Below are 24,648 nucleotides of genomic sequence, written 5' to 3'. Positions count from 1 at the left end.
AGTGATAATATATTATTATTTAGCTTGAATGAATTTATTCAAAATAATAAATTATAATTGTTCATTGTGCTTTAGAATTTAGAATAAAAGAAAATTTATTTTTTTCAAATATTTTGTTTTATAAATAAAAATTATTTTATATGTTATTAATTTTTTTTTATACTTGATAAATTAGAGAAATTATATTGGATAGATGAGATAAGAAAGAAAAAAATAATAAAAAGAAAGAGATTTTTTTTGAAATTAAATAATAAAGGATAATGATATTTTTAAATTAAATGTTGAGATAAAAAAAGAACTAATAATTTTTTAATCCAAAATTTTTAGTATTAAATATTAATACATACCAATAAGATGAATATTAACAGGTTCTATAAATAAATATTTATTCTTTAAAAATATAAAATAAATTAATAATTTGATATAAAATCATGTGTACACCTTCTAGATTCTTCTAGTTCTTTTCTCTCATCCATTCCCTTTTAATTTGATTATTTGTTTGTTTGATGAGCTCACCGTTTAGTGTCTCCACCCCCTTTCACAGATCTGCGTCCTCACTCTCTCACGACAGTGTTTCCTATCTTCGCTCTCAGTTTCTGCACACACGTGCGGCATCGCAGCAATCTTCATCAACGTTCGGCACTGGCGATTTGGTGACGCAATGCACCGTCAAAGTAAAGCCCCATTTGCTATTGAAGAGTTAGGTATCATTTGTTGGATCTGGTTTAAAAAGTTTTGATTTTTAATCTGTGTTAAGATTCAAATGGATCAAATAAGGTTTTATTTTTATTTTTAGTTTTGATTTGAAGATCTGAAATTGTTTTGTTATTTGCCTGCATAAACATTTGAAATCATTCGGTACAATAAATTCAAATCCTCAATCACCCAAAATCTCATTCTTTCTCTCTTATATCTTCATCCATACACTTTTTTAAATTTAGATTTTTATTTTTTATTTATTAAAAATCATTTATACATTTCTTTTTTGAATTTGAATATAGTTAGGGATGAATTAAAAAAAAAGATTCATTTATTATATATAAGATTTTTATTGCATGTATTTTTTTATTTTTTTTAAAGTTATTGATATGTTTTCTAGTTTGATTTGACAATCTTTTTACTATGATCAATTTAGTTATATTTTTATGTTTAATTTAATTTTTCTTTTTTAATATTTATCCAAAAAATATATTTTTTGGTTTAGTTGTATTTATTTATTTCTAATTTTTTATATTTTTACATATTTTATTCTAAATTTTGACATTTTTCACTCCCAATATTTTATTAAACCTTCAAATTTTATCTTTGATCTTTTTGATGACTTATCCTTCAATTTTTTTAAGTCATTGATCTATTTTCTAATTTGATTTAATTTTTTTTACTATTTCATTTCAAAGAGTAACTAGATCAATTCAATCACATTTTCATGTTTCAAGTGAATATTTTCCTTTTCTATTATTCTAACAAAAGAATATTTTTTTGGTTTTATTGCATTTTTTATTTTCCATTTTTTTTTATATTTTATGGATTTTATCAAAATTTGACATATTTTACTTCAAACTTTTTAATACTTGTAAACTTTATCTTGTGTCCTTGTGCTAAGGTGACACGTTAAAATAACGTTTTTATCTTCAATCTTTTATTTTTTAGCTAATTTTGCCTTTAATTTTTTTGCCTAATTTTACCTTCAATTTTTTACTTTTTTTTTTACAAATTTTACCTCAAATAAAAGTTAATAGTTAAGGAGAAAATGTATCAAATTAATTGTTTGTGAAAAATTAATAAGTTGGAGAAAAAAAAGTGCGATGTGGTTTTTTTTTTTTTTACCTAACATATGTGGATCAAATAGATGTTCTTTTGTACATATCGATATTTGTATTGAACGTCTGATTCACATGATTATTCTCTTAAATAAATTAATTTAAATTTCTTATTATATTCTCAAAATTGTGACAAAAATAATAGAATCAAACTAAGTTAACTTATTTTGGAGTTGGTTAGTTTTGTGTAGTTAAGTTTAGCAAAAGGGTAGTCTCTCACAATTAGAGATGACAAGCATATGTATTAATAACAAATTAAAATAGAATTATTAAATGGGTAGCCACTTGTAATTTAAATGGATTTTCTCTAGTTGTATGTATGATAAGTGGAATGAGGATAGATATCATGGTACCCATGTTTATGGGTACCTGGTTGGGATGGGAATTGTCAGGATTGACAATCGATATGCATTGAATAAGGTATTATAGTACTTTCCATATTCACATCCACATTTTGAAAAGTTCCCATAACCAAACTAAATATAAATATGACATAAATAATATTAATTAAAAAATATTATAATAATTACACTAAAATTTCATTATTCATAAAACAAATCATAAAACATTCCAAAAACATTTTGAAAAGTTCCCATAAAACATCCCAAAAATTTAAATCTTATCCAAAAATATTTTACAAAACATGATTAGTTTTTGTTTGGTGAGTCAAGGATCGTGATCTATATCTTAGGTGGTGGTTGTTGTTATTTTATTGTGGGCAGAATTGGGTAATAAGGTACTTGTATTGTCTAGCTTATTACAAATATAATCAATTCTCGATCCCCTTATAGGCTTAGGGTAGATATCTGCCGACTGATCACTAGAGTTGACAAAACATGTGGTATTGTCCCTTGACTTGAACTTCTCTCTAACGAAATGACAATCAACCTCAATATATATGGTCCTCTCATGAAAGATTTGATTAGAGACAGAATGTAAAGTTGGTTGATTGTCACATATAATTGTCATTTGTGTAGTTTCCTCAAACTTGAGCTCTTTGAGGAGTTGTTTGAGCCATATGCTGACAAGTTACTAAAGTCATGGCCCTATGTTTTGCTTCTTGCTTTTATAAGATACTAAGATTCCTCCAATCAATACATAATACCTAGATGTGGATCTCCAATCCCTGGGTGAGCCAGCCTAATCAGTATCTGAGTAGCCAACTAGCCAAGTATGTCCCCTATCAGCATAAATGAGGCCTTTGCCTAGAGCATTCTTATATGCATGTATCCAATTAGGATTTCAAAGAACTTTAAAAGACTTTTTTTTTTTTATAAAAAGTTTCGTAGTATTCAATCAAAACTTTTAAATGATAAAAATTAATCTTGTGATATTCAATCAAGACTATTAAATTTTTTTAAGAGTGCAATAAAATTCAATGGTATTCAATTAAGATTTTTTACAACTTATGAAAGGTCTTTTAGTATTCAAAAGTATACAAATTTTGATGAATTTTTTTCTTGGATGAATTTTATTGGATTTTTTAGTAGAAAATATTAATATTTCACCCATCAAATTATCCCACCACCATACTTTTATTGTTTTTTTTTTAAATCATAAACCCAACAAAAATCGTAAAACCCTTGTCGCTCTATACTCCACGATTTTAAACGAGATCAAATAAAAAACATACACACAACATTGTGCTCTCTAATCCGCTTCCCAACATACGATGCTATTCATAAAAAAGCCGTGGTTGAACAATAACCGCAAGACACAACACTAGGCAAGTGACTTGTATTTTTCTTTTTTGAATAGCAACAAATGAAATATCATAGAGAATTGTATGTTCTTTCACGTTTTAACACTTTGGACTGGTGCTGCAATATAAATTTATATGTTTTAGGGGGTTTCGAGATTGGTATATATATTTTTGTAACTTTTTCAAAGGTGGAACTCACACCTCCAACACATTCACTCTCAATCTCTCAAGAGAATTGTAGAGGATACACAATAATCTGATTGTATTATTCATAACCCAAATTTTGTATTATCATTTCTATTTATAATATCAAAATCCAAATAACTTGCTTTCTAAACAAAAATAACAACTAACAGAACAAAAATAACAACTAACAGAATTAATCCTATTTATTTTTTTAATTCCTTTATTCTTATTATTACAATTCCCCTCCCCGTCAAACTAGGACTTGTCCCTAAGTCCTTTACACGGCTCTCCACTCAAAATCTGGATATTTCTTTGCACCTCATGTAATTCTTTCCATGTTGCATCCTAGGGGTTGGTTTGTTCCCACTGCAGTAATACTTCAATAATGACTTTATTGTTCTTCTTTTTCACTCTTCTATCCAATATGGCCATTGGTCTGATCATTAAGTCTCCATCTTCATTGAATCTTGGTAATTATTCTGAAACTACATGGTCACCATGATGCTTTTTTAATAATGACACATGGAATACATTGTGAATCTTGATGCCTGTCGGAAGGTTCAATCTGTATGCTACATTCCCTATCCTTTCAATAACCTTGTAGGGACCATAATACCTCGCCGATAGCTTGTGAAAGTATGTATTTGCCAAGGAGTGTTGCTTGTATGGTTGAATCTTCAAGTACACAAGATCTCCAGAATTAAACTCTTTGTCTATCCTCTTCTTGTCTGCATACATCTTCATTCTTTCTTGAGCTTTACTGAGATTTTCTTGCAACATTCTTTGAATTTGCTCTCTTGTTTTCACAGTGTAATCTATTGCCTCAATTAGAGTTTCTCCCTTGTCTATCAAATTAGGACTTGTGGGGACATACCCATATAAGGTCTCAAAAGGTGTCATTTGGGTGGCTATATGAAACTTGGTATTATACCATAGTTCTGCCATTGCTAAATGATTTGTCCACTGTTTGGGCATATTTCTTGTAGCACATCTCAAATAAGCTTCTAGGGATTTGTTGAGATTCTTAGTCTGTCCATCAATTTGTGGATGGAAGGCTGTGGATCTTAACAATTTAACACCATGTGACTGCATTAAACCTGTCCAGAAAGTGCTTAAAAAAATTGTATCTCTGTCTGGAATGATTTCCTCTGGCCATCCATGCAATCTCACAACTGTGTTCATGAATAATTCTGCTAGTGCACTGAGTGGATGTCCTAAAGCTATGAAATGGGCATATTTAGTAAATCTATCTACCACTACTAATATGACACTCATCCCATGAGACTTCGGCAAACCTGTGATGAAATCCATGGAGATTGACTTTCATGCTCTATCCGGTATAGGTAGAGGTTGATGAAGCCCTGTAGGTAACTGATTTATTGATTTGAATCTTTGACAAGTGGTGCATTCCCTAATCCACTTCTTCACCTCCCTTTGTAATCCTTTCCAATAAAAAAATTGCTCCTTAATCCTTCGGTAAGTGAGTTCAGTTCCCGAATGTCCTCCAATAGGTGAATCATGAAAATGACTTAATATTTTGTTTCTTAAGTCCTGTTGAGCCCCTATGACCACTTTACCTTTTCTTTTCAATAACGTACCATCAAAAGTGAAATGCTTTTGGGGTTGCTGGGTAAGTCTTATCTTATCTGCCAATTTCTGTAATTTTGAATCTGCCTTCCAAGACTCAATAGCTTTAGTCATTAAATGAGATGAAAAGTGTAATATTGCCGCTAAACTTGCATTATGTCCAACCCTCGACAATGCATCTGCCACCAAATTCTCCTTCCCTTTTTTATATTCTATGCTGAAGTCTGACAACCTCAACACTGGTGCAGACATGAGCGCCTGTTTAAGGCTCTGAAATACAGTTGCCGTTGCTTCAGTCCACTTGAACGCCTTCTCTTTTTAAGCAATTCTGTTAGTGGGGCTGCAATCTTTCCATAATTCCATATGAACCTTCTGTAATATCCAGAGAGTCCAAGAAATCCTTAGTTCTTTAGCTGTTGTTGGTGTTGGCCACTGTTGAATTGCTGAAATTTTGTCTTTCTCTGGTTGTACCCCTTGAATTGAAATCACATGGCTCAAATATGCTATTTTCTTTTTCCCAAAACTGCATTTTTTATAGTTGACCACCAAGCCATTCATGAGTGATTGGAATGTGGCCGGGGCATTACACAAACCAAAGGGCAACACAACCCACTCATAATGTCCACTGTGCATTCTAAATGTTGTCTTATGTATATCCTCGTCGGCCATTCTTACTTGGTTATAACCACTTCTAAGATCCAGTTTAGAAAAATAACATGCCCCATTTAATTCATCCAACAATTCCTCTATTAGTGGCATAGGAAACTTATTTTTGATGGAAAATGCATTAAGTTTCCTGAAATCTGTGCAACACCTCCAAGAGTCATCCTTCTTTTTTACGAACACCAACGAAGAAGCATAAGAACTAGTACTTTCCCTTATAAATCCTGTTGCCAATAAATCCTGCACTTGTTTTTCAATTTCTTCTTTTTGGACATTTGGATATCTATAGGCTTTCGAGCAGACTGGTGTGTCATTGATTAGATTGATCTTTTGATCACATTTCCTCTTAGGTGGCAGGTGTGTAGGTTCCACAAATAACTGTTGAAGTTGCTGTAGAATTGTTGAGCTCGTGTAGTTGTTCTATTGTTAATGCCTCCTGCTCCACTATATTTGTAACACTAAGCAAAACTAAACCATGCAAAACAAACAACATGCAATTACCTTGTACCAACTTGAGCTTCTCAGTCAATTCGTGAACTTCTGCACAAGGTTTCTCTCCTTGCAATGTCAGTTCCTGGCCATGATGTTGAAATCTCATTGTAAGAGTTGCACAATTCCAGCATATTTCGCCAAGTGTCCTGAACCACTGCATGCCTAAGATGATCCCAAAGTTGTTGCTAGGCAATATTAAGAAGTCCGCTGTGAATGCACAGTCATTGAATTTCCATGTTATTTACTCACACTTCCTAGTAATCAGCAGTTTTTTTATCTGAAGCAACCGTTACCGGAAAATCCTTGACAAACTGAGTTTTCAGCCCAAGCAACTTTACCCACTTGTCACTAATAAAATTATGCGTACTCCCTGTGTCCATCAAAAACGACACTTTCTGCTTTTTGATCAATCCTTTAAGTTTCAAGGTACTGCCACTTGCTATTCCTTGTAAAGCATTAAGGGAGATGTGGACATCTGCACCTTGAATCATATCTATATTGCTATCTATTATTGCTTGTTCGTCTTCACAATCATTTTTCTGCATCATCTCATCATCTATTTCTTCTTGAGCAGAGAAAATAGCATTTAGCTTACCCCAAACTTTACATTTCGTCCTAAGATTTTTATCCCACTTATCCCCACAGAACCTACACAATCCTTTAGCAATGTTGTCAGTAACTTCCTTCCTAGAAATAGCAGTTGATGTGTTACCCTTAGAATTTGCCATTGCTGGTGACGACGTTGAATCCGTATGAGAATTCTGCTGCAAACTTGTGATGAACTGGCTCCTCTGTGAATTAATAGGTACTGACCACAACCCCTGCGAATCTTGTTTTAGTTTCCAGACTGCCCTCTCTTTTTTGCTGCATCTTCTTTTCCAATTCTTTTAGAATTTCTTCTTGCAATCTTGCAATATGTACGACTTCTTGTAGAGACTGCGGTTTGTGGACCCTTACTGATTTTCCAACTCTGTTTTCAGTCCCAACAAAAAAAACTCAATGCCATGGATTCAGACACCCCTACACGAGCTAACAGAGAATCAAATGCTTCCAAATATTCACCCAAATCTCCTTGTTTCAATCTCGATAACTCCGCTACAGGATCATCAAATGCATTGTCATCAAATCGATATGCCACATCTTGTAAAATTTGTTTCCACGATTTGTCCTTGAAGCTAGGTTGTTGTATGTAATGTCTTTGCCATGAGAAGGCTTTGTCATCCATGGATAAAAGTAGTAGTTGCCCACGTTGTGCTATTAGTGTAGCCTCTAATTCAAAAAATTGCTCCGCTTTTGCTCTCCTATCTCGAAAGTTTGCTCCATCAAACGTAGGGAATTGAATTTGCGGGCGTTCTACTATTGATCGACCAGAATCTGGAGTATCTATATCGCCGTCTTCATCGGTCAAGATTTTCCTTTTGCCATTCAAGGATGCCATGGATGAAACGAGACTCTCCAACGTTTTCTGCAGCGAATCTAATGTTTTTTTGGTTGATTCTTGTGCCTCTGTAAATGTCTGCTCAAATGATTCCAGGCGGATCTCAAGTTCCTTCGTTGTCACCATCGTCCCAAACGTCCCAAGCTAACTGATACTAATGTCAAAGGTGGAACTCACACCTCCAACACACTCATTCTCAACCTCACAAGAGAATTGTAGAGGATATACAATAATCTGATTGTATTATTCATAACCCAAATTCTGTACAATCATTCCTATTTATAATATCAGAATCCAAACAACTTGCTTTCTAAACAAAAATAACAACTAACAGAATTAATCCTATTTATTTTTTTAATTCCTTTATTCCTATTATTACAAACTTCTCATTATCTTATATAGGCACAAATTTTGCTTATATAAGTTTCATATTATATAGGCATCCTTATAGAAGGAGGATATGGAATTAGAATTAATTAGTTATTAAAAAATTAGAATGTTTATTTGTTAAAACTGATATAGTGATTTTACTTTTCTTTATCTAAAACTTATCATTTATTTGTTAAAATTTGAATGTTTTCTAAAAAGTCATGAAGTCCTTTAAAATCTTGTATTCATATCTTATGCATTCGTATGTTATTAAAATTCAAACTACGAAATCCTAATCATAATTTTTTTTTAAATATTTAAAAGTCATTACATTAGAGGGCGAACCCTGATGCAGCGGTAAAGTTGTGCCTTGGTGACTTGTTGGTCATGGGTTCGAATCCGGAAACAGCCTCTTTGCATATGCAAGGGTAAGGCTGCGTACAATATCCCTCCCCCATACCTTCGCATAGCGAAGAGCCTCTGGGCAATGGGGTACGAAGTTTTTTATTTAAAAGTCATTACATTCTTACAAAGTCTTTCACAAATACTTTTATGTCAAAATAGTCTTTTAAAATTCTAATCCAATACATCCTCTTAGATAGTGTTCAGTTACTTTCATCTTGGGTGTATTTGAGATGAAATTTTTAAAAATTGGTGTGGGTCCTACATCTTTATACTTTACTTTAATTCAATTTTTTCTTCTCTTTTGACTTTCACACCCCTTTCATTCCTTTAAATCAAACATACCCTTAATGTTTTTCAGGATTCAAATAACTGCATCCCCATGATCCTGGCAGGGAGAGTTCAAGAATTGATTTAATGTACTTACCACAAAGGCAATATAGTGATTGTTAGATAGTTTAACTTTCCAATCAATTTCTTTTATCTCCCATAATCTGATAAGGGCTCCTTTTGATTAGGTAGCAATTTGATACCAGGATCCATAGGAGTGTCCATTGGTTTAACATTCAATAGGCTAGTCTCTTCTAGGATGTCAAAAGCATACTTCCTTTAAAAGATTACTACACTGTCCTTGGACTCAACTTCGATACCTAGGAAATATTGAAAATTATGAAGGTGTTAGTCTGGAACTGGCATGAGAAGTATTATTTCAAGCTGATAATACCACGGTGATCTCCGTTGTATTGTCATCCACATAGACAATGAGATAGATCCATCCTTGAGGTGAATGACAATAGAAGACAGGGTAGTCGACTTCACTGCGAATCATAGCAAATTGCTGCATGATGGTACTATTTCAAGCTGATAATACCATGGTGATCACCGTTGTATTGTCATCCACATAGGCAATGAGATAGATGCATCCTTGAGGTGAATGACAATAGAAGACAGAGTAGTCGACTTCACTGCAAATCATAGCAAATTGCTGCATAACGATACTAAATTGGCCAATCTAAGCTCATGGGGACTGTTTTAGCATCCAGGCCATTGATGAGGGGTAATGTATAGTGCAAAAGAAATGAGACTATATAGTTGAGGACAACTCAATGGAATTGATTAATACTATTGTTAGAAAGGTACCTTAATTAAGGTCACTCTTAGCTCTCCTTAATTGTAGCCTCAAGGGTTGTATTCAGTCTCATATCAGTTGGTGACATATACAACTTAAATAAATAGAACTTATAAAGTTTGGATAGTTCTCACCTTAGAAATCGATTTTGTGGGGTTGATTACGCTCTAAAATGGTATCAAAGTCTATCCTAGTTCCAATGTTGGGCCATTTGCATTACCATGCTCTAGGCCAGTAGATGGGCCATTTGCATTAACACGCTCTAGGCCGGTAGCTGTGGCGGTGAAGGTTGAAAAGTCGTCTTAATTGTGGTCATTCCTAGCTTCCCTTAGTTGCTGCTTATTTAGTGGCTACCTTAACTGCGGCCTCAAGAGAGGTGTGTAGTCCCACATCACCTAGCGATATGGCTTGAATAGAACTTAGAAAGCTTGAATAGTTCTCACCTTACAAAGCTGATTTTGTAGGGTTGAGTTAAGCTTTAATCCCAAATTCTAAGAACTACCTATTCAATGCATCTACTTTTGCTAACCCATCACTTAAGAACTCCATAGTTAAGTGTGTTTGACTTTGAATAATTTTGGAATAGCTGACCTTTAAGGAATTTCCTAGAAAGCGTGTGAGGATAGAACACCTTGGAAAATCTTCTGTTGCTTTGTGGGAATAGTTGTTGATCCTAAAGCAAACAAGTGTTACAATGCTGATGTGGATTGATTTGCCTATGTTGGAACATTTTTTATCACCCTTGGTGCGAATGCCACATCATCAACTTGTTTAAGAATTGGATGACTACTAAATCTGATCTAAAATTGCTTGTTTTAAAAATGTCTCGACCAAAATGAAGAATATAAAAAAATTAAGGGGACCAAAGTTGCCCAGTTGTTAGGAGGACCAAAAATGCAATAAAGGCTTGCTTGAATTCTCCATTTCAATGGGTTGGTTGATATGTAAATTTTTTTATTTTAACATGACATTTGGTTTGAAAGGAAATGAAGTGAATAACATGATATCATAATAACAGGGAATTCTCTGACCTTAATCTAGCAGCTCATTTTGCCAAATTGAGTTCTATACCCTTTGGTCGTCTAAATATCAAGTTATGTAATCTCTTCAGACTTTGCCTTAAGATTGAGTCATTTACACCTTATAATCTCTCCAGGCTAAGCCTTCAAGATCAAGGGGTTGTGAACCCTCATGTTGTCTAAATACTGAGTCATGTACACCTTTTCATCTCTTCAAGCTTTGCCTTCAAAATTGAGGGGCTGTGTACCGGTCATCTAAATACTAGAGCTATTTGCACCTTTTAATCTCTTTAGGCTTCACCTTCAAAATCAAGGGGCTATGTACCTTTCAGTTGTCTAAATACCAAGTCATTTACACTTTAATCTCTTCAAACTTCCCCTTCAAGACTGATGGGCTGTGTACCTTCCAGTTGTCTAAATACCAATTCTTTACACTTTAATCTCTTCAGACTTTGCCTTCATGACTGAGGGGCTATATACCCTCCGGTTGTCTAAATACCAAGTCATTTGCACCTTTTCGTCTCTATAGGCTTTGCCTTTGAGACTGAGGGATTGTGTATCCTTCGATTATATAAATACTGAGTCATTTACACCTTTTAGTCTCTCCAAGCTTTGCCTTCGAGATTGAGGGGTTATGTACCTTAGGTCAGCTCATGACCAACTGTTCTTCAATCTGGTCGATACTCGGAGTTTGACCGACCCATTTTGCAAGCTTGCTAATGTATCCTCTTCCTTTAAAGATAGCTTAGCTCCACCCTTCATGACATTCCTATCATATCTTAACATTTTTATCATATCCTAAACGTATTTTGTTATATCTACTCATATCTTATACCCACTGATTATGGGATTAAGATATAATAATATTATGGCTTAACAGGGTCTATATAAAGCATGTTAGGTTAAGAGGGTAAAGGCAGAATACACTTGATGCTCTTGTTAGGCAACCTTTAAGCCTAATTGAGGAAACCCTATTCTGAAACAATTCCAACTCTGCACTTAACTTGGAGAATTAGACTACTTCTTGACTATTGAAGCCGGGTATCTAAATATGGTTATTATCCCAAGCCTATTATTTCTGATACTAAACAAGGCTCACATGATTGAGGCTGAAACTTTTACACTTTTGTGCTTGGGGAGTGCAAGCTCTCCAAGTGTTGGGTTGATTACGTGGAAATTCCTGCTCAGTTGAAATCCATTGTAAGGGGCTTTGCAATATGCTACCACCACTAGGGTTTAAGATATTGGGAAGTAGTTAAGAGGTTTTAAGATACTGTTCCGGTATAGGTTTCCTCTAGGGTTCTGAGACTTGGCCAGAATCACTCGAAGTGTGTGTTTTCTTAGCATAATCAATGAATTTCATATTCCCTCTTGTGCCCAAAGCTTCTCTGATATTGCAGGGGTGGTTTTTCCCATATTGTCGTTTTAACTGTTATCCCAAGATCTTCAAAAATACACCCAAAGTGGTTATATCAGCTGTGTGACGTGACCTTGGAGGTGAGATAAGAGATGGCCTACCAAATAGAGGATTGTTTTGATGTTGAGCTGATCATCGGTCACCGACATCCTAAGTGTGAAAGAACAAAGAGGCTAAGACAATGATGAGTATGCCAACCGGGATGGTATGGATACCTAAAAGGGTTACTACACTATGATATTCCACTCCAAAGCCTGATCATCCTTTCTGCCTATCAGCATACTAGGGTTATGCACTAAAACATTAACAGGCTTTTAGGCAGAAAAATATCAGCATACTACACTATAATTGTAACTTGCACTTGTTTACTCATTCGTATCATAAAATCTGCTGTAGAGTAGCAATGCCAGCTGTTAGTTTTCTGTTATAGCATCCTGGCAGATAGCTCTGTTGGAGAATTGTGTAAACATATATCTTCAAATTACAACCTAAGTCAGTATTTTCTCATCAATAACATCAAATTTATTTGAAAATTCTCTCACAATTTTCTCTAATTTTTTCATTGCTCAAACTCTAATAATAGGATTATATTTTAGGGAGGCTGAAGGTTTCTTTTGTATTTCATATCTTCAACACTGACAGCAGCTTTGAAAACAATGTACCAAAATGTATGTTAAAACTTAAAAGCATTTGTGGCTTTTCAGAAGCAATTGAAGAAGCAACTTCAGAAAAAAAAAAAAATGGAAAACAATTTATGGCCTTTGCTGTCAAAAGGAATAATAGTCAAAAGGCTATCAGCTCTGAACTGGATCTTAGGCTTAATTGATCTTCACATCATATCTGTTTGTAGAAATAGCTTAGATAGAGCAAATGAACAATTGAAAATCACTAGAAAAAGTCTACTTAGAGGTTACTAGTTTGGATCAGGTTTATTATGATTGGAATTACAACTTGCAACCTAAAAGGGGTGGGAAAAAGGAATATGAAGAGATGGAAAAGCATATAAGAAAATAGAGGAATGAATAGCAACAGGAAAATGGAAATTATGCTTCATGGCATTTGACAGGTGTATGTTTAACCCCAGAATTCTTAAATAATGTGTTCTATCAAACACATTTATGTATTCTTTTTTAAGTTGAAATAGGAAAAACCATAGGTATCATTTAGCTTTCTTATTATGTGAAGGTCACCATATGGGTGCCTTTTATTTTTTTATTTATACTCAACATTTTTTCATATTCTTCCCTGGTTGTGTAAAATAATTCTTGTTATGTTCACAAAAAAAAAAGATTTGCATTTTGAGTGTTTTAATTTGACTGGCAAATGATTTGGTGTTTGACCCAGACTGAGGTGACTGCCTGAACATGCTCAGAGCAGAGGTTTACGGCGGAGCATAATAATCTCTGAGTTTTTCTTGCTGCAACTATGTAAACCTCTGTTCTCTCTTATCCAGATTTAGTTTAGTTTCTTATTGGATGAGCATTTTCGAGCCCTTTCATTTCATTGGCCAGTATCTATTTATAATTCTATTAATTTCAAGTTTTTTTGTGGTTAATGTAGTTGATACTTGCTGTGCTTCACTATTTTCTGTCATGTCAAATGTCTCAAAAAGTTCCTTTGCATCTGATAAATATGAAAGAGTAGGACCTGATTACTTTGGGTATTACTCTTCTGAAGTAGTAAATTTATTGTCACAAGATGAGGATGTTTTTCCTGTTTCTACCCAAACACCTGAGCTACCTGAAACCAAATATGAAGAGGGAGGAAAGAAGAATTTAGTCAATCAGACTGATAACTGTTCTGGTCCGTTGTATAGTAATGCTGTTGGAGCTGGCCTTTCAGAGTTTAAAAAGGACAGATTTAAATCACTGCTCAGACAGAGTGTCATTGCTCTTTCGTCCGAAGTTGATGAGGTATGTTAAGCATCTTGAACCTGTTCTTGTTATTAGTCAATGTTGGAGCTGTCATTGGCTCAAAGCCATAACTACTTTCTTCATTAGTAAAATAGAACTCATGGGTTTGACTTTTGTACACTTCAGCAATCTTGATGATATTCCTTTTATTCTTTTTTTTTTTTTTGCTTTATTTCCCATTCGATCATTTATTAAGATGGGTTTTTTCATAAGATTTTGTTGAAATGAAATAGAGAAAAATAGATGCAAGAGATCCTGAAATCATGCTGTTTTATATAAGTTGATTGCAATAAATCTAAATAGTTATAGGAAATTTTATTTCTATATACATGATATGAGATATGAGATGCCTGTAAATCAGATTCTAATAAATCTTATTCTAAATGCTTTAAAAAAATCTCTCTGTTAGATATTCCTGTAATTACAAAGATCCTAATTAAATTAAATAAGAAATCAAATCATAAAATATAAAAGGACCATAAATCCTAAGAGATCATGTAGAGTACTCTAAAATATTCTAGGATAAGGACGCTGGAGGAATATCATCAAGGAAGATTTTAGACTTAATTATATTTTTTAAACTTTAGTTTTTAACCATACTGAATGGCATTGTGATTGATGTAGCCGACCTTACTAAGTAGGATAAAGCTTTGTTGTTGTTATTGATATCATCAGATATTTTTTATATGCAAATCAAATGATATTGATTAATAAGTGATATAGCTCAATTGGCACCCCAGTATTTGAGATTGGGGTGCAATTATGTTGAAAGTTGAATCATCATCCAGGCCACCTGTCCCCTTCACCTAGACAGGTCCCTTCACCTCCAAATATCAAATTATTACATGATACTAATTGAGGATTTAGTTTAGGAAATTTTAAATGTGAATGTTTTATTATTTATATTAAATCTATTCTCATGGCTTCCATTTCAAAATTTATGCATGTGGTTTGCCTGCTTCAGTTGGTACGTGATATGCTTGCTGTCTTCAGGATTTATTTATGGTATTAGGACATTTTAGTGATTATTTAAATGTAAAAGCAGGTGGTAGACCCTGTTTTTGCGGCATATCATTTGCAATCCAAGCTAAAAAGTAAATCACAATCATTGAATGATACAGCGACTGCATCTGACAATGTAATGCAAGTTCCTTGTAAAAAGCTAAAGATCTCCTCATCTTCAACTTCAGCCAGGTTTCTTGAACGAACTACTAATGTCAATCCCCAATGCAGTAGGAAGGTATACATTTTATCAAGTAATTGATTTGATTAGAGGTGTAAATGACCTAAGCTATTTGTGAGCTATTCAAACTCAGATCCATTAAATGTTGTATCAAATTTATTTGTTTAATTAAATAAATAAATTTAAGATTGAGATTTGGCTGGATAATTTAAATGAGACAAAGTCTAAGATTTACAAGTTGGACATCTATAACTCACAAATAGTTTGTTTACACACACATATAATTATAATTACATGAACTTCATAATATTATACCACATGTTTAACACATTTTTGTTAAGTTATGGTTGAAAATCAAAATTAATATTCTGATTGTGTTAATAATAGTGGTTTATAGAAACATAATATTTTATTAACCTATATAAACATCTATCCTTGTCAGACCCTTTTAGGATGATATTTTTTAGTTTTTTTCGATGACTTTTCTGACCTCTGCTGTCGGCCGCCATCACTTTTTCAACACCCACTATTCACCGACCTTTTTTTGACGAGTTTTTTTCGGCCAATACCTCCTCGAGGTGTGCTTTCCCCCTGGTCTTTTCATCTGCACCAGACGCATCCCTAAGAAATTGGCTTCTCTGCTGTTCCTTTCCATGTTGTCCCCGTGCTGTCCCTTCAACACGACGTCGTTTTGAAAGTTGTGGTAATTATTTTCACAACTAAATATTAACACAACTTTCAAAACAATGTCATTTTCAAGGGATAGCTTGGAAAGGGACAGCAGAGAAGCCAGATCCCGTCCCTAAAGACGCACTCACGCATTCTCATGCGTGTGTTCTTGACTGGCCAAACAACAGCCCTTGTTCCTAGCGCATGGTGGCGTGTTCGACTGTCTTTCCCGTCATTGTCTTCAATGATAGACTCGTCGGACTGAGGCACACAAAGCCCAGTCAGTTTTGGGTCATTCTAGGACTGTTTCATTTATTGGTCCTTATTTTCTGCACTTTTTAGGGTACTGTTTGGTTTGCGTTTTTGGTTCTTGTCTCTCTTGACAATGGCTTCCACCAGCCTCGCATAGTCCTAGATGCACTGGCCTCGTCTTTGTCCTAGATGCCTTGGCCTATGTCCCAACTATGCTGGCCCTTGTCTATGCCCTAGGTGCACTAGTCCTGACAACTTGTCCTTGATGCATTGGCCTCACTTTGTCCTAGATGCACTGGTCTCGTCTTTGTCCTAGATGCCCTGGTCTTTGTCTATGTCCCAGATGCACTTGCCCCATCTGTCCTACGTGCACTAATCCCGACATCTTTGTCCCAAATGCATTGGTCTCACCATCAGTTTAATCATTTGGATCTCCTATATTATTAGTTTGAAACTTCAAAATGTGGTTTCGAGAAGAAGGGACCAATGCTTGTGCTTGCCAAACATTCCTTGCTCCAAAAAAGGATGGTTCTTGGAGATTGTGTGTGGACAACCTAGCCAGTAGTCATCAATAAAATCATTTTAGTTTAACTTATTCTTCGTTCAGAAGTAATACTTGATCAATTGATTGGTGTCTATGTTTTCCAAAATTGATCTAGGTAGTGGTAAGTAACTGCCTAATCAAATTCATAAAGGATGAAAGGAAGACTGAATTCAAAACACCAGATGGGTGTGTACACTATAATTCAAACACATGCTTAGAAGTGTGCTAGTACTCCTAATGCATGTAATGTTACGTGCGCAGGAATGTGCTTCAAAATGGCAAACTAACTTTCATCCATTTGTTTTAGACTACTGATGATGTTCAGTTCCTACTAGAGAAGGATAGTGTGGAGGTTGCAGAGATGGTGACGAAATATTCCAATGATCTATCTAGAACAGTAATTTTCTCTAACTTTTCTTGTGTTCAAAGCTATGATTATCATCTTTAGGGGGTGTTTGGTATATGGAATCTTTTTCCATCCTTGGGAATCATGATTCCGGAGAATTATATTTCTTGGGAATAATGTTTCCTGGAAATGTCACAAATATGTTTGGTATGTCTAAAATATTTCTAGGAACAAGAGACAAATTATTAAAAAAAACTTTCCCTCTTCATGGGAATCTTGGATTTCCACCCTCTCCCATGGGAAAGTATTAGTAAGAAAATCAAAAAACAATTCCTGAAAATGTCTAAAAATGATTTTTACAATTGTCGTACCAAACATGGGAATTTAATATTTCCAATCTAAGATTCCCAAGAAACTTAAAAGAATCCCCTTACCAAACACCCCTTAATGCCATATATGCGTGTATCAAAATCATAGTAATTAATGTATGATTTCTATTAGAAAGTAATGATACTGAAGCCTTTGTTTTATGATATAATATGTTTATCTAATTGGTGTTTAATGTTGACTCTTACTTAGCTAGGGTATATGGAAGAACAACTTGAGTTGCTTCTAGATACTATAATGTTGAAGTGCAGGTATTTTGTGATACTTTTATGTGGATATTTAGAGGAATAATGGCTTCTTGTTTCATGCTTTATTGTTTTGCATAATTTGTTATACAGATTTAAACCAGTTGGCATTAATATAATAAGACAAATAAATTTTATGCCATTGGTGGGTTTTTATTCCATATCTCTTCAACAAAATCCAATGTTGGTTTGAAATCTCCAATTATGTATATCAAACTCAAAACGAAATATTGATCCAAAATGTAATAGTTACTAGGATTTGAATCTAAATCGTTAAATAAGGTTTGAATCCAAAGAAGGTACGCAATGGGATATTCAGCCTCTGCTTGATTTGGCCACAACAGTTTTGTTCCTAGACCTCGAAGAAACCAAATTAGGTCCCAAGTAAGTAGTAGCCTAAATGGATATGAAAGAGCAGCTGGGGGTAGCTGAAGATCACATTGAAGAGTACCTTTGAGATATCTTAAGATCCTTTAACTGCAACCCAATGAGACTCATGAGGAGCAGACATAAGAGAGAAGCTTATTTCTGGGCAGACATACTGCAAAGCCTACACGACAAATATGTAGAAGGATGGGTCATGGGTCAGGCAGTAAATCAACACCTGGTTTTGATAGCTTGCAACCTAAAACCATAGGAGATGAGATAGGCTTGGCTTCACTGGCTTTCGATAGTAAGTCTTTGGTATATTTTATTTGAGTCATCAGGAGAGTGCCATTAGACTAAGGGCGAATTTCAACCCCTAACAAATAGTCAAGGATACCAAGCTGCTTAAGGGAGAAGACAAAATCCAACTTGGTAATGAGCTGCTGAACTAGTGAGGAGGAAATGCCAGTGATGGTTATATCATCCATATACACCAACAGCTATACAGTTACGGTCTTTAAATCCAAACTCCTGTAAGGTAGTCTTGAGTCTCTCAAACCAAGCTATTTGAGCCCATAAATTGATTTGTGAAGTGTGCACTATGCACATCAGAGAAGTATCATTAGCTTCAAAGTCTTGGGGTTGAGTCATGTAAACCTCGTCAAGGAGAACATTGAAAAATGCATTATTTGTATTCTAGGAAAAGGTTTATTCTATGAAGGAAAAGGGTCAGACTCGCATATTGGGATATTTTGATGTATAGATTAGGCATGCTCTCCCACTGATAAGAAATCTACTTCTAGGAATTGTATTTTTATTGGTGATATCTTGATCTCATGGAAGAGAAAGAAACATGTGGTAAAATCAAGTGCAGATGCTGAGCATAGAGCTTCATCCACTTTTGAACTTACTTGGCTTAAAGAATTGATATTTGGAAATATCTCATAGGTGACATTTCATGACACATTGATGTAGATTCTCATTTTATTGAGAGAAGATCTTATTGGAGACATTACAAATACCTTTGTAAATTCAAACGATCAATTGGTAGGTGTCTTTACCACATAACTGAGATGTTGTTGGATTGGTTATTTATGTAACAAGCTGGGTGCTTATGATTTTATGCTTTGGCTTCAAGGGGAGGTTTAGAGTTAAAAAGGATATTTGGAGATTGCTTTTATGTTATTATAGTAATTAGGCATATTTTGCAAATCCTTAATTATGACCCCGTCTACAGGTAACATCTTTCGGTGTGTAATTCACATACACAATGGTTCCCTCGATGTCTTTTCTTAACAATTATTTAATTACTTAATGCAAAGTATGAATTTTAACAAATTAATTATAGTTGTGAAATATTTTCAAGTTGATAATGCTTGCCACAAATTGCTGAAGCTGAAAATGTAGTAAAACTTTATTTTTATGATTCAAATATGCTATTCTTATGAAGCAATACAAGATGGAAAATAACTTTTAATTATAATTTTTGTTTTGTAAACATGGCCTGCATACAAGCATGGTTACTCTATATATTACTCTGGTGTGAAATATTTTTATAAAATTAATTGAACATGATTTTTTTAATACAAATTTTGTGACAATGAACATAAAGTGTGCTTCTCTAGTGTCTCTAGTCTATAGCCAAGTGCATGTTTGCTTTTGCTCCTAGCCTTTACCTAGTTGAGAACCTGGAAAAAGAGCCTCTAGCCTACATTGTTACTCTTTTTCTCCGTTGAGTTTAGTATGTATCAGGCATATTCTTACAAAAGTATACGTTCTGATTCCTATTTACAGGCCCATGACCCTTGCTGAGAAACAAAAGCTACAGAATTTAATTCAGAAGCTACCGGCAAGAAATCTTGACCGTGTAGTGGAGTTAATTTGTCGAAATAGGCCAATAGAAGAACAAAATTGTGACAAAGTATTTGTTGATTTGGAAAAAGAGGTAATATTCTAATTGGATGTATATCTATATAAAATTGATTAGCATTATTATGTCACAGAAATAGGACAGATCGCCTTGAAGGTGAGTGATGAGTCATAGGTTTATTGTCACATGCTTGCGATATGTCGTCAAACATTTGTCTTAAAATGTGAGTTTGAGTCTAACTCAACTCCAAAATCTAGCTCACAAGGTGAGGTTGACTCCCACTTATATATTCTATCTTGGTCTTATCTCTGAGCGATGTGGGACTTGATTTTTCCCAATATACCTTCTCATGCTAAGACTCTTTGGGTTTGGTGCATGGATAACATAGTGGGTGACCCATTTGATGGATCTAGGATGGGCTTTGATACCATCTTAGAATGTGGGTTTGGGCATAACTCAAACCCAAAAACTAGTTCATAGGGTGAGGGTTGTCTCCCCCCCCCAACTTATATACTCTATCTTGACCTTATCTCTAAGCGATATGGGACTAGGATGTTTTCTAATAGTTTGAGAGGTTACGAGCTGTTTGGGTTTTTAGGTGGGTGGTAAGATTTTTTTATGTTTTGGGATATGAGTTGAGTCACGGTATTGGGTTTTAGGGTTTTTTTAACTTTGGATCAGGTCAGAACACCCAAAACCCATCTTTTTTTCTTTCTCTCACATTAGATTTCTGCCACTCATCTTTGTTCCATCATCTTTTCTTTTCCTTCCTTCATTCCACCATTGTGGGTGCTTCTGCTATGGCCGCAACACAAAAAGCGACAACCATAGCTTGCCATGCCATTGCCATTTTATGGCGGCCTATGAGAAGTCCACCATGATACCGCCATGGCTGCTTTTTAAAAACATTGCTCTGAATTAAATAGTTCTCTTTATTTATAGGCCAAGTTTTCACTTAGTACTTAATTTCCCCTAGGAAATTAATTCCCAACAAGCAATCCATTAAGCCTTTACTTCTCATTAGGAAATGAATTCCTAATAAGCAGTAACTTCCCATTAACCTTCACAATCTTCCAATATGCTTCACAACTGTCGCAATGGTTTCAGGAAGCTTAAAAGACATCAAAACTGACTTATAAACTGTTAGATTACATATTATTCTCTTATTTATGATTAGAGAGCAATTAGGGATTTGTTCATTATCACTCATGTTAGATTGATTCTATGTAATTAATGTAGATGCTCTTTTGCTCATTATAAATAAAGGATTAGTATGGTCATCCTACACACACAATTATAATAAAAACTTCTCTATGGTATCAAAGCTTGATATTTTTGATTGAGGTATCATGAAAATTGTGTCTCATTGGGGACCCACTGTTTAAGCTGTTTAAGCTTTCCCAATGACTTTTCTGGCCACTGTCGGAGCTCCAATGACCTTTCTGTCACAAACAACAGCCAAACTGTGCTCTCACGCACGTCCTTTTGCCGCACCAAACAACAACCAAACTGCCCCTGTTCCTGCACGTGGCGACACATCCAGCCAATATCTGACTGTCATTTGCAGCGCCAAGCTTGTCGGACTAAGGCACACAAAGCGCAGTCCTCTTTGGGTTGTTTCGTAATGGTTGCCTTGACCTTTCCTTTTTCCATTCCGCCTCTGGGCATGCTGTTGCACAGTTCTCGCCACCACTATTGTGACCTTTGCCGCTTTTCTTATTTTTCTGCCTCAGTGCATGCTTCTCCTTCGGCCTCAAGGTGTTCACGGGTGAACAATACCCGACAATACTACGGGCCTTCGTTGGCTGTCGCCAAGCCATGTTTATTGGGCTCAACAACAATTGAAATCATCTTTCGTTTCTATTTGGTTTATCACAATTGTGACAAGCTTGGCCCATATGTAACTAATGTAAATCCTATTTGCTCATTATAAAGTAAAGGATGAGTGTGGTGTGGTCATCCTAGACACACAATTACACTAAACATTTTTATATCTTAAAATGTGACTTTGAATCTAACCCAACCTCAAAAGTTAGCTCACAGGATGATTGTTCTTCACTTATATTCTCACTCTATCTTGGTCTTATCTTTAGTCAATGGGAAACTTGAGTTTTTTCACTCCCTCATTCCCAACACATTTTGGGTTTGATGTCATGGATAGCATGGTGGATAATCCTTTGTATGGATTTAGTATAAGCTCTTGTATCATTTTAGAATGTAGATTTGTACTTAACTCAAGTCCAAAAGGTAGCTCATAGGATTGCCTTTCACTTTTATACTCTATCTTGGCCTCATCTTTAACAATGTGAAACTTAGATTTTTTTAATAGAAACTATAAAAAAGACATAAACTTATTACATAAAAGTTAGAATAAATTACACTAATAACCCTTGAGGTTTCATGTAATTACACAAACACTATTTAATTTTTTAACAATTACAATCACCTTCCTTGTAGGGGTTGGTGTAACAAATGAGGAGTGCCAGGGTTATGTTTTAAAACATAAATAAGATTAATGTAGGAATTAAAAAAAGAGTGGTGTAATGTGTAATTTGAAAAAAATTGAAGGGTTGCAACTTGCAAGTGTAATTTGTTCTAAAAATTAAGTACGAAAATTCATGAAATTATAAAAATGGACCTTAATTCATTCTTCAAATTATGTTGAGTACAAAGCGTGGGGCTCATTGTGTTATTTAAATTATTGTCTTCATGTTTGCTAAATTTGTCTTCAAATTGTTTAAGATAATTTTTGGACTGGACTTTAATTTTCTTTAGTTTTCACCGCTATGATTAAGCTTTGGAAAACCTTTTTATTTCTTCTAGTGCATGTTCTTGTCAATTGGTCTTTCATTGCAAAGGATCTTTGAATTTATTGGACCCTGATAGATTCCCATCAATATCTGCAGTCTAATGGGTTGTACGGTTATGAACTTGATCAGCGTTATAAGATTCTTACCATGTTGATTTTCTGCAGGATGATGCTACACTCTGGAGACTCTATTACTATGTTGAAGCTGTTGAGAAAGCCAAAAGTCTTTCTTGTAGTCAAGCGGCCTAGTTTTCTAAATGCTTTCTGAAAGCCTTCGGGCCTTAATGATAGTTCATTAGAGCTCTCAAATAGATTTTTCTGATCTTCCTAACTCTAAAGTTTAGAGTTTATACAGATTTTCAAAATGCTTACCTCTTTTGCGACATCAGGGATACTATAGTTCATCGACTGAGAGTAAAATGCCCCTTATACCTGAAGTGTATATAGCATATAGATTGTTTTTTCTTCTTCTCTTGACATGTATATCTTGAGAAGTCACCAAATATATATCGTACCAGATTGTTTTAGGATATGTATGTTCAAGTCAGAATTGCATCTTGTATGATAGCAAAACGTGACATAGATATATTTCTAGAGAAGAATGATAGTTCTTCAAATTTTCTAACTACTACTTACTTTTTCCTTTGTTTCTTATTTGTCTGAATGCTTAATTAAAACATATCTACATTGTGATTTCCTTTGGTTCTAATTTGTCTAAATGCTTCAAAACCTCTCGGTGCATGTTCATTTCATCATTGTGATTTGTTAAGATCTTTCTGATATTAACGAGCGAGGCTAATACTTTGCTTCCAAGTCCATTGATTGGTTAGCTTGAGATATGATGATAGCCAGGTTAATAACTCTTTAAGTTGGAGCGAGTTTGATTAAGAAATCATTTTTTGTAGTTTCCTCAGGAAAATAAAAATGACTATTTTCTCTAAATATACACTTGATTCTGTGCGTGAAAGGATAAGCATCTGAGTAACTTACTATATGCATCAATGTTGCGTAGATTGGTTTGCAAAGCACGGTGCGAGCCATAGAGATCAACTTGCGTGGGATACCTGCCCTTCTCAGCTTTCGTCTGTGTTTCTAGCTGATGCTATGGGTGTTCTGCATATAGAGTTTTGTTTTGGGTTATGTCTGTTATTTTTCTGAAGCATAAAAGTAAAATGCATCAATGTCGGAGTTTCTGATCTGTACTTAGATGACTTCATGTTGTCCCAAGTTAGGCCGAATGTGTGTTCAAGGTCGATTCTCTATGCTTGTCCCACACTTAATTCAAAACATTGTCAATAATATATCATGGTATATAACAAGTAGAAAAATAGGTAACTATTATTCTAGATGCATCATGGATGCATCATGGCACGGGATTATTTGGACTACAATACCCAATCACATTATTGAACAAAATTCGATGAGTACTGGTCAACAAATTGAAATTGATTTATCAACAGATTTTTTTTTCTTCCATTTGAACTAATTTCAATAATCCTTTTAGTTGCTTTGATAGATGTAACTGTCGTGGCTACCCCTGTACTTGTACCAGTCTTTTCCAGATACGCCTAAATCTGCAATTGGGCTACCCCTAGTTTCACTTTTAAGGATTATATTGTTAATCCTATCTTGCCTTATGCACCCACTCATCCAATACAGTATTAATCAATTTTTTCTTGTTGGTTCCTTATTATTCAACCCCTACAGCTTATTTGGTTTGCATGATTTCGAAAAGAGTAATATAAGGAGTGAAAGTATAAAAATATGTGGGATTTGAGTCGTTTGATAATTGATTGATACATAGTGAAATAGGGAGAGGAATGTGGGCCCACCAAAATTT

At 34.6% G+C, this 24,648-nt stretch overlaps 1 protein-coding gene across 6 annotated transcripts; it reads left to right on the top strand.

Annotated features, from left to right (window-relative positions):
- The first annotated feature begins 454 nt into the window (after positions 1 to 454).
- On the top strand, positions 455 to 23,517 carry LOC114400193. Of its 6 annotated transcripts, none has more exons than XM_028362520.1 (8): positions 456 to 674; positions 13,569 to 13,651; positions 13,785 to 14,137; positions 15,183 to 15,377; positions 17,093 to 17,182; positions 17,711 to 17,769; positions 19,924 to 20,074; positions 22,974 to 23,517. In XM_028362520.1, the coding sequence occupies exons 3-8, from the start codon at positions 13,817 to 13,819 to the stop codon at positions 23,055 to 23,057; spliced, it is 900 nt and encodes a 299-aa protein (XP_028218321.1). In that variant the 5' UTR covers positions 456 to 674; positions 13,569 to 13,651; positions 13,785 to 13,816; the 3' UTR covers positions 23,058 to 23,517. The 6 variants fall into 6 exon arrangements, with proteins under 6 accessions (XP_028218323.1, XP_028218324.1, XP_028218321.1 ...); XM_028362518.1 differs by having other exon boundaries at positions 456 to 700; XM_028362517.1 differs by having other exon boundaries at positions 456 to 704.
- Positions 23,518 to 24,648: the final 1,131 nt, after the last annotated feature.

The sequence above is a fragment of the Glycine soja genome, chromosome 19 (genome assembly GCF_004193775.1).
Source record: "Glycine soja cultivar W05 chromosome 19, ASM419377v2, whole genome shotgun sequence".
Lineage (NCBI taxonomy): Eukaryota > Viridiplantae > Streptophyta > Magnoliopsida > Fabales > Fabaceae > Glycine > Glycine soja.
Note: the sequence above shows the minus strand (reverse complement) of the source record. Positions and strands in the feature narration are given on the sequence as shown.

What these genes read in the sequence shown, in the direction of transcription:
- LOC114400193 (XM_028362520.1), top strand. Translation starts at nt 13,817, where the DNA reads ATGTCAAATGTCTCAAAAAGTTCCTTTGCATCTGATAAATATGAAAGA. An exon ending in CCAATGATCTATCTAGAACA is followed by an intron (nt 17,183 to 17,710) that starts GTAATTTTCTCT and finishes ACTCTTACTTAG; the next exon opens with CTAGGGTATATGGAAGAACA. An exon ending in ACTATAATGTTGAAGTGCAG is followed by an intron (nt 17,770 to 19,923) that starts GTATTTTGTGAT and finishes TCCTATTTACAG; the next exon opens with GCCCATGACCCTTGCTGAGA.